The sequence below is a fragment of the Capra hircus genome, chromosome 2, assembly GCF_001704415.2.
Source record: "Capra hircus breed San Clemente chromosome 2, ASM170441v1, whole genome shotgun sequence".
NCBI lineage: Eukaryota > Metazoa > Chordata > Mammalia > Artiodactyla > Bovidae > Capra > Capra hircus.
In genome coordinates, this window is record NC_030809.1 from 135,533,927 (window position 1) to 135,547,630 (window position 13,704).

At 40.5% G+C, this 13,704-nt stretch overlaps 1 protein-coding gene across 1 annotated transcript in view; it reads right to left on the reverse strand.

Annotated features, from left to right (window-relative positions):
* The window catches only part of NIPA1 (non imprinted in Prader-Willi/Angelman syndrome 1), a 51,032-nt gene that overhangs the window by 16,214 nt on the left and 21,114 nt on the right, over nucleotides 1–13,704 (reverse strand). The window contains exons 2-3 of the mRNA XM_018066056.1: nucleotides 10,958–11,005; nucleotides 9,932–10,022 (exon numbers count right to left, since the gene is read on the reverse strand). Of these exons, the coding sequence (XP_017921545.1) occupies nucleotides 9,932–10,022; nucleotides 10,958–11,005 (139 nt within the window). The remainder of the gene's footprint in view (nucleotides 1–9,931; nucleotides 10,023–10,957; nucleotides 11,006–13,704) is intronic.

Here is a 13,704-nt window from a genome sequence, read left to right on the forward strand (position 1 = left end):
ATATTCAAAAGCAGAGACATTACTTTGCCGACTAAGGTCCGTCTAGTCAAGGCTATGGTTTTTCCAGTAGTCATGTATGGATGTGAGAGTTGGACTCTGAAGAAGGCAAGGCTGAGCGCCGAAGAATTAATGCTTTTGAACTGTGGTGTTGGAGAAGACTCTTGAGAGTCCCTTGGACTGCAAGGAGATCCAACCAGTCCATTCTGAAGGAGATCAGCCCTGGGATTTCTTTGGAAGGAATGATGCTAAAGCTGAAACTCCAGTACTTTGGCCACCTCATGCGAAGAGTTGACTCATTGGAAAAGACTCTGATGCTGGGAGAGACTGGGGGCAGGAGAAGGGGACGACAGAGGATGAGATGGCTGGATGGCATCACTGACTCGATGGACATGAGTTTAAGTGAACTCCGGGAGTTGGTGATGGACAGGGAGGCCTGGCGTGCTGCAGTTCATGGGGTCGCAAAGAGTCGGACATAACTGAGAGACTGAAATGAACTGAACTGATGACCTTCAAAAACCTGGATGTCCAAATCTCTCTCCATGTTTGGGAGGGTCTCAGCCACTATTTCTTTACGCAAGGTTTCTACTCCTGTGTCTTTACTTCTTTTCCTGGGATCCCAATAAAGCCTACATTGTTTCTCTTAACGATGTCATTCTTTTTCATTCTTTTTTCTTTTTGTTCCTTACACTGGATAATTTCAATTGATCTGTCTTCAAGCTTACTGATTTTTCTGTTTGGCTATCTGCTGTTAAAGCTCTCTACTGAATTCTTCAGTTCTGTCATTTCATTCATCAGCTTTAAAATTTCTGTTCGGTTCTTCTTTATATTTTCTGTCTCTTCATTAACCTTTTCATTTTGTTCTTATACTATTTTCCTGACAAGAAAATAATTATTAAATGTTTATCTGTTATTTTGAAGCTAAGAATCTTCAGCACAATTACTGTGAATTATTTGTTATAAAATTCATGATCTTCATTTCTTTGGGCATTACTGGAGGTTCTTTTGGTGGAGTCATGTCTTCTGATTCTTTGTGATTCCTACAGCTTTGCATAAGTGTCTGCACATTTGAAGAAGTAGTCACCTTTTCCAGACTTTATGGTTAAGAGAAAACTTACTACTAAATGATCAATGGATCAGTAAAGAAATCACAAGGGAAATTAGAAATCACTTTGAAATGAATAAAAATGAAGCAACAACATGCCAAAGTATTTAGGATTCAGTTAAATAGGTACAGAGAGAGAAATTTATATACATAAATGCCTACAGGACCAATCCAGACTAACGTGTAGCTGTGGAGAGCTGGCTCTCGGAGTGCTCTCCTGGGGCTGCCAGTCCACCCACTCCCAACATGCATATTGCAGAAGAGGCCCAGCTTGGCAAGGCACAGCAGAAGGGGCTAGCTTCAAGCAAGCACAGGCTGGTGCGGGTCAGCTGTGGGGATGCAGGCTAGTGCCTGCACTCACAGAGCCAAACCACAATCACTCCCACTGTATGGCTGCCAATGATTTCTCTTGCTTTTCTTCCTTGTTCCTAGCCACCTTAATACACTTCTGTTTTGCCAGTCTAGGTGAGACTTTCTCGTGGTGCTCTGAAAGTCCTGAGAGTCCCTTGGACTGCAAGGAGATGCAACCAGTCCATTCTGAAGGAGATCAGCCCTGGAATTTCTTTAGAGGGAATGATGCTGAAGCTGAAACTCTAGTACTTTGCCCACCTCATGCAAAGACTTGACTCATTGGAAAAGACTCTAATGCTGGGAGGAATTGGAGGCAGAAGGAGAAGGGGACGACAGAGGATGAGATGGCTGAATGGCATCACTGACTTGATGGACGTGAGTCTGAGTGAACTCCGGGAGTTGGTGATGGACAGGGAGGCCTGGCGTGCTGCAATTCATGGGGTCACAAAGAGTCGGACACGACTGAGCAACTGAACTGAACTGAAAGTCTTAAGAAACTGGTTACTTACTCCATTCTTCATTTCCTAGCTAGGGAAACAACACTTCCTGTCTGAGCAGTTCCCTCATAGCACTGAGCAATGCCAACTTTGGAGAAAGGATAATCCCGTCAAAATGAAATACCCTCCTTCCTTTTTTGGTGCAATTATTGTCAGGCATTTGGTGCAATGTATCACTAAATTTTCTTAAGTAGACTCCAGAGCTCTCCTAGAGCTGTTTTTCTTTATGGAGAGCTGATTCTTGATTTCTGTAGGGAGATGTTTTCTGACATCACCCTTTGGTTTCACCTTTTTTTTTTTTTGCTGAATTTTCATTTTGTTGATGTTATCCTTTAAATCACAAAAGCTTCTAATTATTATGATGTCCAGTATATTTATTTTTCTTCTGTTGCTTGCGCTTTCAGTTCAGTTCAGTTCAGTTGCTCAGCTGTGTCTGACTCTGCAACCCAGTGGACTGCAGCTTCTCTGCCAGGCTTCACTGTCCAACACAACTAAAAGAGACGCTCAAACTCATGTCCATGAAGTCGGTGATGCCATCCAACCATCTCATCCTCTGTCGTCCCCTTCTCCTCCTGCCTTCAGTCTTTCCCAGCATCAGGGTCTTTTCCAATGAGTCAGTTCTTCACATCAGGTGGCCAAAGTATTGGAGCTTTAGCATCAGTCCTTCCAATGAATATTCCGGACTGATTCCCTTTAGGACTGAATGGTGTGATCTCCTTGCAGTCCAAGGGACTCTCAAGAATCTTCTCCAACACCACAGTTCAGAAGCATCAATTCTTTGGCGCCCAGCCTTTTTGATGGTCCAACTCTCACATCCATACATGACTACTAGAAAAAGATAGCTTTCACTACACAGACCTTTGTCGGCAAAGTAATGTCTCTGCTTTTTAATACACTAAGTTTGGCATAGCTTTTCTTCCAAGGAGCAAGTGTCACCTTTAATTATTATTAATTAAAATTAATTAATTAATTTCACACTGCAGTCACCTTTTTCAGTGATTATGGAGCCCACAAAAATAAAGTTTGTCACTGTTTCCATTGTTTCCCCATCTATTCACCTTGAAGAAATGGGACCAGATGCCATGATCATTGTTTTTTGAACGTTGAGTTTTAAGCCCGCTTTTTCACTCTCCATTTTCACCTTCATCAAGAGGCTCTTTAGTTCCTCTTCACTTTCTGCCATAAGGGTGGTGTCATCTGAGTGGTCTGCATATCTGAGGTTATTGATATTTCTCCTGGCAATCTTGATTTCAGCTGGTGATTCACCCAGTCCAACATTTTGCATGATGTACTCTGCATAGAAGTTAAACAAGCAGGGTGACAATATACAGCCTTGATGTACTCCTTTTCCAATTTTGAACCAGTCCGTTGTTCCATGTCCGGTTCTAACTGTTGCTTCTAGACCTGCATACATGTTTTGCAGGCGGCAGGTAAGGTGGTCTGGTATTCCCATCCCTTGAAGAATTTTCCACCGTTTGTTGTGAGCCACATAGTCAGAGGCTTTGGCATACTCAATGAAGCAGATGTTTTTCTGGAATTCTCTTGCTTTTTCTATGATCCAACGGATGTTGGCAATTTGATCTCTGGTTTCTCTGCCTTTTCTAAATCCAGCATGAACATCTGGAAGTTCTCGGTTCACATACTACTGAAGCTTAGCTTGAAGAATTTTGAGCGTTACTTTGCTAGTGTGTGAAACGTGTGTAATTGTGCAGTAGTTTGAGCATTCTCTGGCACTGCCCTTCTTTGGGATTGGAATGAAACTGACCTTTTCCAGTCCTGTGGCCACTGCTGAGTTTTCCAAATTTGCTGGCATACTGAGTGCAGCAGTTTAACAACATCATCTTTTCAGATTTGAAATAGCTCAACTAGAATTTCATTACCTCCATTAACTTTGTTTTCAGTGATGATTTCTAAGGCCCACTTGACTTCACATTCCAAGATGTCTAGCTCTAGGTAAGTGGTCACACCATTGTGGTTATCTGGGTCGTAAAGATCTTTTTTGGAGAGTCCTTCTGTGTATTCTTGCCACCTCCCTTTAATATCTTCTTCTGTTAGGTCCATATCGTTTCTGTTCTTTAATGTATCTGTCCATTCATGAAATGTTCCCTTGGTAACTCTAATTCTCTTGAAGTGATCTCTAGTCTTTCCCATTCCATTATTTTCCTCTATTTCTTTGCATTGATCACTTAGGAAGGCTTTCTTATCTCTCCTTGCTATGCTTTGAAACTCTGCATTCAAATGGGTATATCTTTCCTTTTCTCCTTTGCCTTTCACTTCTCTTATCTCAGCTATTTGTAAGGCCTCATCACACAACCATTTTGCCTTTTTGTATTTCTTTTTCTTGGCAATGGTCTTGATCATCACCTCCTGTACAATGTCACAAACCTCTACCCATAGTTCTTCAGGGCACTCTATCAGATCTAATCCCTTGAATCTATTTGTCACTTCTACTGCACAATTGTAAGGGATTTGATTTAGGTCATACCTGAATGGTCTCATGATTTTCCCTACTTTCTTCAATTTAAGTTTAAATTTGGCAATAAGGAGTTCATGATCTGAGCCACAGTCAGCTCCTGGTCTTGTTTGTGCTGACTGTATAGAGCTTCTCCATCTTCAGCTGCAATGAATATACTCAATCTGATTTCGGTACTGATCCTCTGGTGGTGCCCATGTGTAGGCTCTTATCTAAGAAACCACTGTCTAATCCAAGATCACAAAGATTTATATCTGTTTTCTTCTAAGAGTTCTACAATTTTAGCTTTCACATTTACATTTGTTTTGTTTTATAATCTATTTCATCTGATCCACAGCCTCTCCAACTTTCTTATGGTTACTGTTGGCATAATATATCTTTTTCCTTTCTCTTTTATTCAATCTATTTGTATCTCTGAATCTAAACTATGTCTGAAGTAGAGAGCATATAATTGGATCTTGTTTTTTTAAACCTGCCTGACAATCTTTGCCTTTTAATTGGATTGTTTAGTCCATTGACATTCAATGTTTTTACTGATAGAGTTAGATTATCTTTTTGTTTTCTATGTTTCATGTTTTTTTTTGTTTCATATTCTTCATTACTTCCTTCTGCATTAAGTGAATATTTACAGTGTGATATTTTAATTCCTTTAATGATTTTTTTCACTATAGTTTTTTAAAAGTTGTTTTCCTAAGGCTTTCTCTAAGGCTTATCAGAATACATGTCAAATTGATACTAACTTTACTACAGTGAGATATTATGTTACTCTTCTTCCTTTCAGTACATATATGCTTTTGATGTTTACATGTTTGCTTATGTGCATTTTGTTGAAAATGTGGTTTAACATTAGCGGAACAAATTTATTTTCATATGTATAAATTTATTTTCATATGTATAAAAGTGGCACTTTTCAACCTTTGTCATTTTATCTATTGGGATTTTCATATTATTTTGGTCAATTTAAGAAATTCTTTATATCACACTTTAACTATTGTCATATTTGTTGAAATTTTTTCCTATCCTTCTTATTTTACTTCTCGGTGTAGAAAATTAAGCTTTTCATTTTTATTGCTTCAAATGTTTGAAACTTCTTAACCTTCTAAGATATGAAACACATTAAAAGTTTTCTTATACATAGGCCATAAACTCTAGGTACATAGCTAAAGTTCTTTTCTCCTCCTTCACAGATTAAATCTCTACATAACTTACTCTGGGTTGTGCTAGAGATGCAGGTTTATTCAGTGAAAATCAGACATAAATTATCTGTAGCCACATGTCACAGACAGGCAGGTATTAATGGAGATGCTAGTTAACACAATGAATTCACTGCAGCTTTACTCAGCACACCCTGCACTGCTGAGTGAGATAACACACCTCAACATACTGATCACACAACATGTGATCACACAAATTAGTCACTGAATGTAGTATCAACAAACCATTCACTGCTGTATTTCACACTTGATGGCCATGCTTAGTTCAGTTAGATCATATTTTGAAACTGTTATGATTAGGATTTAAGTTGATATCCCTACAAATTGTTTACCAGTTTTCCCAACACTATTTTTTTTTTAAAGAATAAGAAACTCTCTTTTTTAAACTTGAGATATGACAACTACATGCAGCTCTTGCTATACTAGATCAATCACCAGAGGGAAAAATAATGGTATAGAGCATAATGGCATAGAATAACAGTATCATGGCTCAATGTACAAAATTGGAATGGGGAGGGCAGATCAGAAAGATACATTTAACATTAAAATAAAGTGAAATCTATCAAAATTGATGATTGTACCATTGTTATGAAGAAGATGTTTCCAGTGTCAGGAAACACAAGTCAAAGTGTTTAAGCGTAAAGGATCATGACAAACGTAACCAATCTCATAAGGATTGAAAACAAAATCCAAACAACGAAACAAACATCACATTCATAACAGAACAGTGTTTCTCAAACTGGGGTGATTTGCCCCACAAGGTGATATTTGCTTATGTCCAAAGACATTTTGGGGAAGAAGAGCTACCAGTATCTTGTAGGTGGAAGCCAGGAATGCTGCTAAATACCCTACAAAGCACAGACTGGACCCTCAAAGCAAAGAATTACCTGGCACCTAGGTCAATAATATCAAGGCTGAAAAATGCTAATATAGAGAAAGCAAATGATGGAGAAAGTGGGATAGAATTTAGTAATCAGTGTGTCTGGGTGAGGGAATATGAATACTGTTTTGATTATTGTTCTTAACCTTGTATTTTCCTATAATTTGGAAATTAATTCCAAATAAAGCATTTTTAAAAGGCTTTTTAAAAGTACTACGCTGTTTTAGAAAAGGCAGAGGAACCAGAGATCAAATTGCCAACATCCGCTGGATCATAGAAAAGCAAGAGAGTTCCAGAAAAACATCTATTTCTGCTTTATTGACTATGCCAAAGCCTCTGACTGTGTGGATTACAATAAACTGTGGAAAATTCTGAGAGAGATGGGAATACCAGACCAGCTGACCTGTCTCTTGAGAAACCTGTATGCAGGTCAGGAAGCAACAGTTAGAACTGGACATGGAACAGACTGGTTCCAAATAGGAAAAGGAGTACGTCAAGGCTGTATATTGTCACCCTGCTTATTTAACTTCTATGCAAAGTACATCATGAGAAACGCTGGGCTGGAAGAAGCACAAGCTGGAATCAGATTGCCGGGAGAAATATCAATAACTTCAGATATGCAGATGGCACCACCCTTATGGCAGAAAGTGAAGAGAAACTAAAAAGCCTCTTGATGAAAGTGAAAGAGGAGAGTGAAAAAGTTGGCTTAAAGCTCAACATTCAGAAAATGAAGATCATGGCATCCGGTCCCATCATTTCATGGGAAATAGATGGGGAAACAGTGGAAACAGGGTCAGAATTTATTTTGGGGGGCTCCAAAATCACTGCAGATGGTGACTGCAGCCATGAAATTAAAAGAGGGTTACTCCTTGGAAGAAAAGTTATGACCAACCTAGACAGCATATTGAAAAGCAGAGACATTACTTTGCCAACAAAGGTCCATCTAGTCAAGGTTATGGTTTTTCCAGTGGTCATGTATGGATGTGAGAGTTGGACTGTGAAGAAAGCTGAGCACTGAAGAATTGATACTTTTGAACTGTGGTGTTGGAGAAGACTCTTGAGAGTCCCTTGGACTGCAAGGAGATCCAACCAGTCCGTCTTAAAGGATGTCCTGGGTGTTCACTGGAAGGACTGATGCTGAGGCTAAAACTCCAATACTTTAGCTACCTCATGCAAAGGGTTGACTCATTGGAAAAGACCCTGATGCTGGGAAGGACTGGGGGCAGGAGGAGAAGGGGACAACAGAGGATGAGATGGCTGGATGGCATCACTGACTCGGTGGACATGAGTCTGAGTGAACTCCGGGAGTTGGTGATGGACAAGGAGGCCTGGCTTGCTGTGATTCATGGGGTCACAAAGAGTTGGGCATGACTGAGTGACTGAACTGAACTGATGCGGTGATGATTATACATTAAACCAATGCAGGGAAAAGTGGACCTCTCTGGGGGCTCTCTATTCTATTTCACTGATGACAGACATCTTTTTTCCCAACGCCACATTCGTTTCATCTCTATTTCTATATAATTCTAGCAACCTCATTCCATTAACGAAAATAGAACTGTTTTTAAAATATATATACATACTTACCTATATATTGATATACTTAGTTTTTCCAAATTAATTTTAGTTTTGTTATTTTTTAAAACATCTTTTGGTATCCTGATTTGAAAGCACTCTTTCAATCCAGAATGCCATTTCACACACTTCTTTGGGAAACATCTCCTGAAGACTTAGAGTAGTGAACATTTCTGGTTAGGAGACCTAATTATCAAAGTCCATAAGAATAGTTCTTTGGAAATTAATGAAGCAAGGCATTTTAATATATGCACCTTAAATATGCAAAGATCACATAGCTGGGTTGTTTATTTGCCTGATCATTTTTCAGGAAACAGAGAGAGGCTGGGCTCTGAAAGGCTGAAGCAGTGATTCCCCAATGACAGCACCACTCATGTAATCGAAGCTTTTCAGGGTCATCCAAAATGAAAAGTGACATTAAACCACACGTAATACTAAGAATATGTTTGCATTAGAAAAATATACTACAAATGCATTTTCAAAAGTTGACATGTTTGAAAATGCTTTTGTATTTTTTAGGCTATAGAACCTTAAAGCCTAAGTGACTTTAAATTAACTACATCTATCACAGATACATTTCTCTACAAGAATTTGTAGCTCTGTCTGGAACATAGCAGCATACCAATATACCAATGAGTTAGAAACTTGGATTCTATTTCACTTCGTTTTATCTCTGTTTATTAACAATTTCTTCAAAGGTAAAATAATATAAATAGGATCACTAAAGGATATGTGTTAATATAGCGGTCCTGAACCTTTCCAGCACCAAGGACCGGTTTCACGGAAGACAATTTTTCGATGGAGGGGGGTGGGCGGTGGGGTGGGGAATGATAGTTCAGGCAGTAACGGGAGTGACAGGCAGGATGGTGCAGGTGGTGATGCAAGTTATGGTGAGCAATGGGGTGCAGCACAGGAAGCTTCGCTTGCTCGCTCACTGCATACCTCCTGCTATGCAGCCAGGTTCCTTGCAGGCCAAGGACTGCTACCAGTCTGTGGCATGGGGGTTGGGGATCCTGTGTTAATGTATTTAATAACTGTCTCACAAAATCATTTTCAAATGAGAAAGAGCCCATCTGTGGTGGCTGGTAGCTTTCACGTTCCAAATCCTCTCTTTTCCCTTTTGTCCCATATCTGGATAACCTCATAAAAAGGAGAGCTTATAATGTTAGGCCCCAGCATACTCAGTCCCTTGGCACTAAAATTTGAAAGCATGCAAACCTTACCCTGAGCATGAGACTCTCTACCTGGCTTACCTCCTAACGGTAATAAAAACTCAAAGCCCTGAATTGTTCCCATTCTACTCCAGATCAAACCAGAGCCATTTTCCTTGAATGATACATTTACTATTGACTGTTGTGAGTAACAAATCCTTTTCATACCCACGGGAGCCCAGGTGTCATTTGTCCCAAACTCCGTAACTTCCTGGGGCAGGGGACTGCCTAGCATCCAGTAGGAGATGGCAAATAAAACACCAAATAAAACAAAGAAAACACCAACTGACAGTTTTGCTTACTGATTTCTCAGAATCACTTGCCAAGGAGCTAGGATGATTCCAATCTCTAGGAAGTCCTCCAGAGAAAGACCAGGAGAGTAATAGCATCATGTTTGTAATCATGAATAAGTTAGAATTTGAAATATACTACAGCAAATGTCTAAGAGAAGGTTAATAATTCACACAACTAAATCTGAAGGGATAAAATTAAGCCCAGAAGTGCAATACTAAGGACCTAACTTCAGTTACTTTTACTTTTATTATTTTAACAAAAACATTTAAAATGAAAACTTTTCTTATACCTAAAGTACACATTAAAAACCAAAACACAGAATCCCAGTTCTCACCCAAATGGCACTCCAAGGGCACCAAGAGGAGTCACCAGGACCGTGGGGACCGCTGTGTAAGCCAGGAAGTTTCCAATCTGGCCAACAGCCACTGTCAAGAGAATCACAAGGATATCACTGCAATTACAAAACTCACTTTGAGCATCATCACAGAGTTGAATTTTGCAAGACTGTGCTCCGAAAGGGCTTCTTTTCCATTCCAGGTGAGGAAGGTTATATGGGACACTGTTTGCATGTTTAAGAGTCCTGAGGGCAGAGGACAGCAGGCCCAGTCGTGTCTATCAGTGGCCCAGTTAGTCAAGGGAGTAGCTTCAACTTGCTATGAAAATTCCCAACTTAACCAACAGTGATTGGCAGTGGATGCAATAAAAGTGTATTTCCACTTTCTTCTTGACATATCCCTGTTTTAAGACACATCATATAGAGCTTTCCGTGTCCCTTCAAGTGGCCTGGGATGCTTTCCAGTGACACACTGCTGGCATGTCCGGCGGAAACACTACTGCCTGCACAGGACTGTGCCTGAGGCTGCATCAAGATGAAGCTCAAACATGAGTTCTTCAATAAAGCAACATCTGCCAGAAAATTTCTTGCCTAAAGACAACATGTGACAAATGGATCTCAAGATACATCTGAAATATCTAACAAAATTTTTCTTTCCATATTTAATGTTCTGAAGTCTAATTTTATAACACATGACCTCTGTTAAGGCTGAGTGAAGAAACTCTCCTTTGTAAACCCATGACACTGAGCAAAAGTTCACCAGATACCCACAGACTAACCACAGATGAGGAAGCAAGAGCTGCTTTAATTTCTTCAGACCCGGGGCAATCTTTATTTTGACCTGGATAAAATTCAGGGCTAATTTCAGGCAGCAGGAACCTCTACCCTCTCCCTCCATTGCTCCCCACCCTCTCGGTCCTCATTCCAAAGAACAAGCTAAGCTCAAACCACAACCTCCACCCAGCCCTGCCAGACAAATGACTGATCTTACAAAAGACCAAGCTTTTCACCAAAAAGAATACTTACTTGCAATTGTTCCTGCCCACCATACAATGTCTGTTAAGTAGGAGGTACCTGTAAAGAGTGAGATAAACATGTCAGGAAAGTATGAAGCCAGAGGCTTACAAGCTACATACTGAAAAGAGGAAGTCAATCCAAACAAATAAAATCTTTATAAACTGTAGGGTTTTTTGGCTCAACATGTCACCTAGAGACAAATACTCTTTGGAGTAACATTTTATATGTTGATTTCAAATGAGATTTGATCTTCAAAGTACAATTCTCTCATGCATTTACAGAAACCCATGTATATGATAATTTTACTAGCATAGGGTTTAACGACTTGCTACTTAAACAGGTTACTCAATGTTCATAATGTAGAAGCTTTGTGACATGACTCTTTTTGAAACCATGTGAAAATGGCTGAAAGCAGACCCTTACACTCACTCAATGACTGACACTGTACACAGTGCTTTCTCTTTTACTCCCTGAGATTACCCTCCTACGTTCCCATGCATGCCAGGGCAGGCAGAGATGGGAGCAGCTGTCCAGGCCCTCGTCACATCCAGCCCTCCTTTTGTCCTTCTTCAGGTATGTCAAAATGCTCCTTGTCCATGAGGCTATTTTCACTTCAGATTAAAATACCTAATTCTATTTGGATGTTTTAATTTTTAGTAATTCGGTATAATGAACATAGGAAGCCAACCTGTTTCACTGAGAAGCAGAGCTCCAGGTATTTAAAAAGTACCTTTAAAAACTGAGATCAATAAGCAATGATAAAGTAGAAGGAATGGTCTAGTTCAAATAGCACCATTTGGCAACATCACAGTAAAAACTTATTTAGGCAAGAACCATCGATGGATACTAAACGGTGAGTGAAAGCTTGTTGAGGGGTAGGATTGTCACACAGTCTCCGTGGGTCACCTCCACCAGTTTTATAATCACAAGAGATGAAGTTATCTTTGGGCTTCCCAGGTGGCACCAGTGGTAAAGAACTTGCTTGCCAATGCAGGAGACATAAGAGATGTGGGTTTGGTCCCTGGGTCGGGAAGATCCCCTGGAGAAGGGCATAGCAACCCACTCCAGCGTTCTTGCCTGGAGAATCCCATGGACAGAGGAGCCTGACAGGCTACAGTCCGCAGGGTCGTATAGAGTCAGACATGACTAAAGCAACCTGCACGCACAGCATGCAAGACTCTGATGAACATAACCTTAACCTAATGGTCAAAGTCAAGTTTAACACAACCAGCAGCGGGACAAGCCACACGGTGTCCTCCTGTGGGTGTACCAAGAAGGGTACAGCATTATGTCTTCAGAGCTCCTACCAGAGGGCATCACCTGATCTAATCACAAGGAAATTGTGAAATGGTCCATATATCAGCTGGCCTGTACTCTGAAATCGGCAATGTCATGAAAGACAACTGTTGCAGACACAGGAAATTAAAAGAGACGTGACTAAACACAACACATGATGTTAGATGGAGACAGGCTGCTAGAGAGGACAGTGTGGAGTAACTGGCAAAGCCGGCTGGACTGCTGTAGGTAACAGAGTAACAAAACCTCTTCACTTACTGCATGAGAATGTGACTTACGGTCCACTTTTTGAGGACTAACAGGATGAAGATGACCCCTGATGGGTAAATGGCACCTAACTGGAGGTGCGTGAACACCTGCAGGAGACTATCACTTCAGCTCCCCCTTAGTGCAATACCTCTGGGAACAAGCACAGCTCTTTGAGGGTCTGGGAGTTCTGCATCTACAACTTAATACTGGGGGGCGTGAGGCTTGTAAGGATGGGTAGTCGAGCACCACCTGCTGCAGTTCTGCCTCTAAGCCCTTAAACTGCACCCTTCAAGGGCACCCTATAGCTCCGCCTCTGCTATCAGGCTCCAAAGCAGAGGGCCTGACCCTGGCTCCTGTCCCAGGTCCTGAATGTGCCTGGTATGAATATGGCCCATGGTGTCCTACATGTCTGAAAACATAGCTGAGCCTAAGAATGCCCTGCAGTCAACTATCAACTATTAATACAGAATCCTGGTTGAATTTCCCAAAAGTGCTGTGGCTAGTTTAGAGCATGTCCTTACTTACATGTGAAATCTTAAAGAAAGAAAGAGAAAAAGACAGAATTGTCAAGGCAATCTTGAAGGAAAAAAACTAAGCTAGAGGCACAATCCTCCTAGACCGCAGACAACACTACGAGCTACGGTAACTAAGACAGTGCGGCACTGGCACAAACCGACAGATCAATGAAACAGGACACAGAGTCCAGAAATAAACCTACAGACTCAGGGTCAATCAACCTTCAACTACAGAGGCAAGAATATACAATGAAGAAGAGACATTCTCTTCAGCAAATTGTGCCTGGAAAGCTGGACAGCCTCACATAAATCAATGAAAGTAAAACACTCCCTCACATCATATACAAAAAATAAACTCAAAATGGCTTAAAGAGATTTCCCGGGTGGTCCAGTGGTTAAAACTCTGTGCTTTCAACACAGGCAGTGTGGGTTCAATCCCTGGTCAGAGAAATAGGATCCCACATGCTGTGTGGCATGACCAAAATTAAAAAAAAAAAAAAAGTCTTAAAGACCTAAATATAAGGCATGACACCGTAAAACTCCTGAAAGAGAACACAGACAAAACATTCTCTGATATAAATTGTAAAAATAGTTTCTTGGCTCAGGCTCCCAAGGTAAAAGAAATAAAAGCAAAAATAAACAAACTGTACTGAATCAAACTTAAAAACTTTTGCAGAGCAAAGGAAACCATCAACA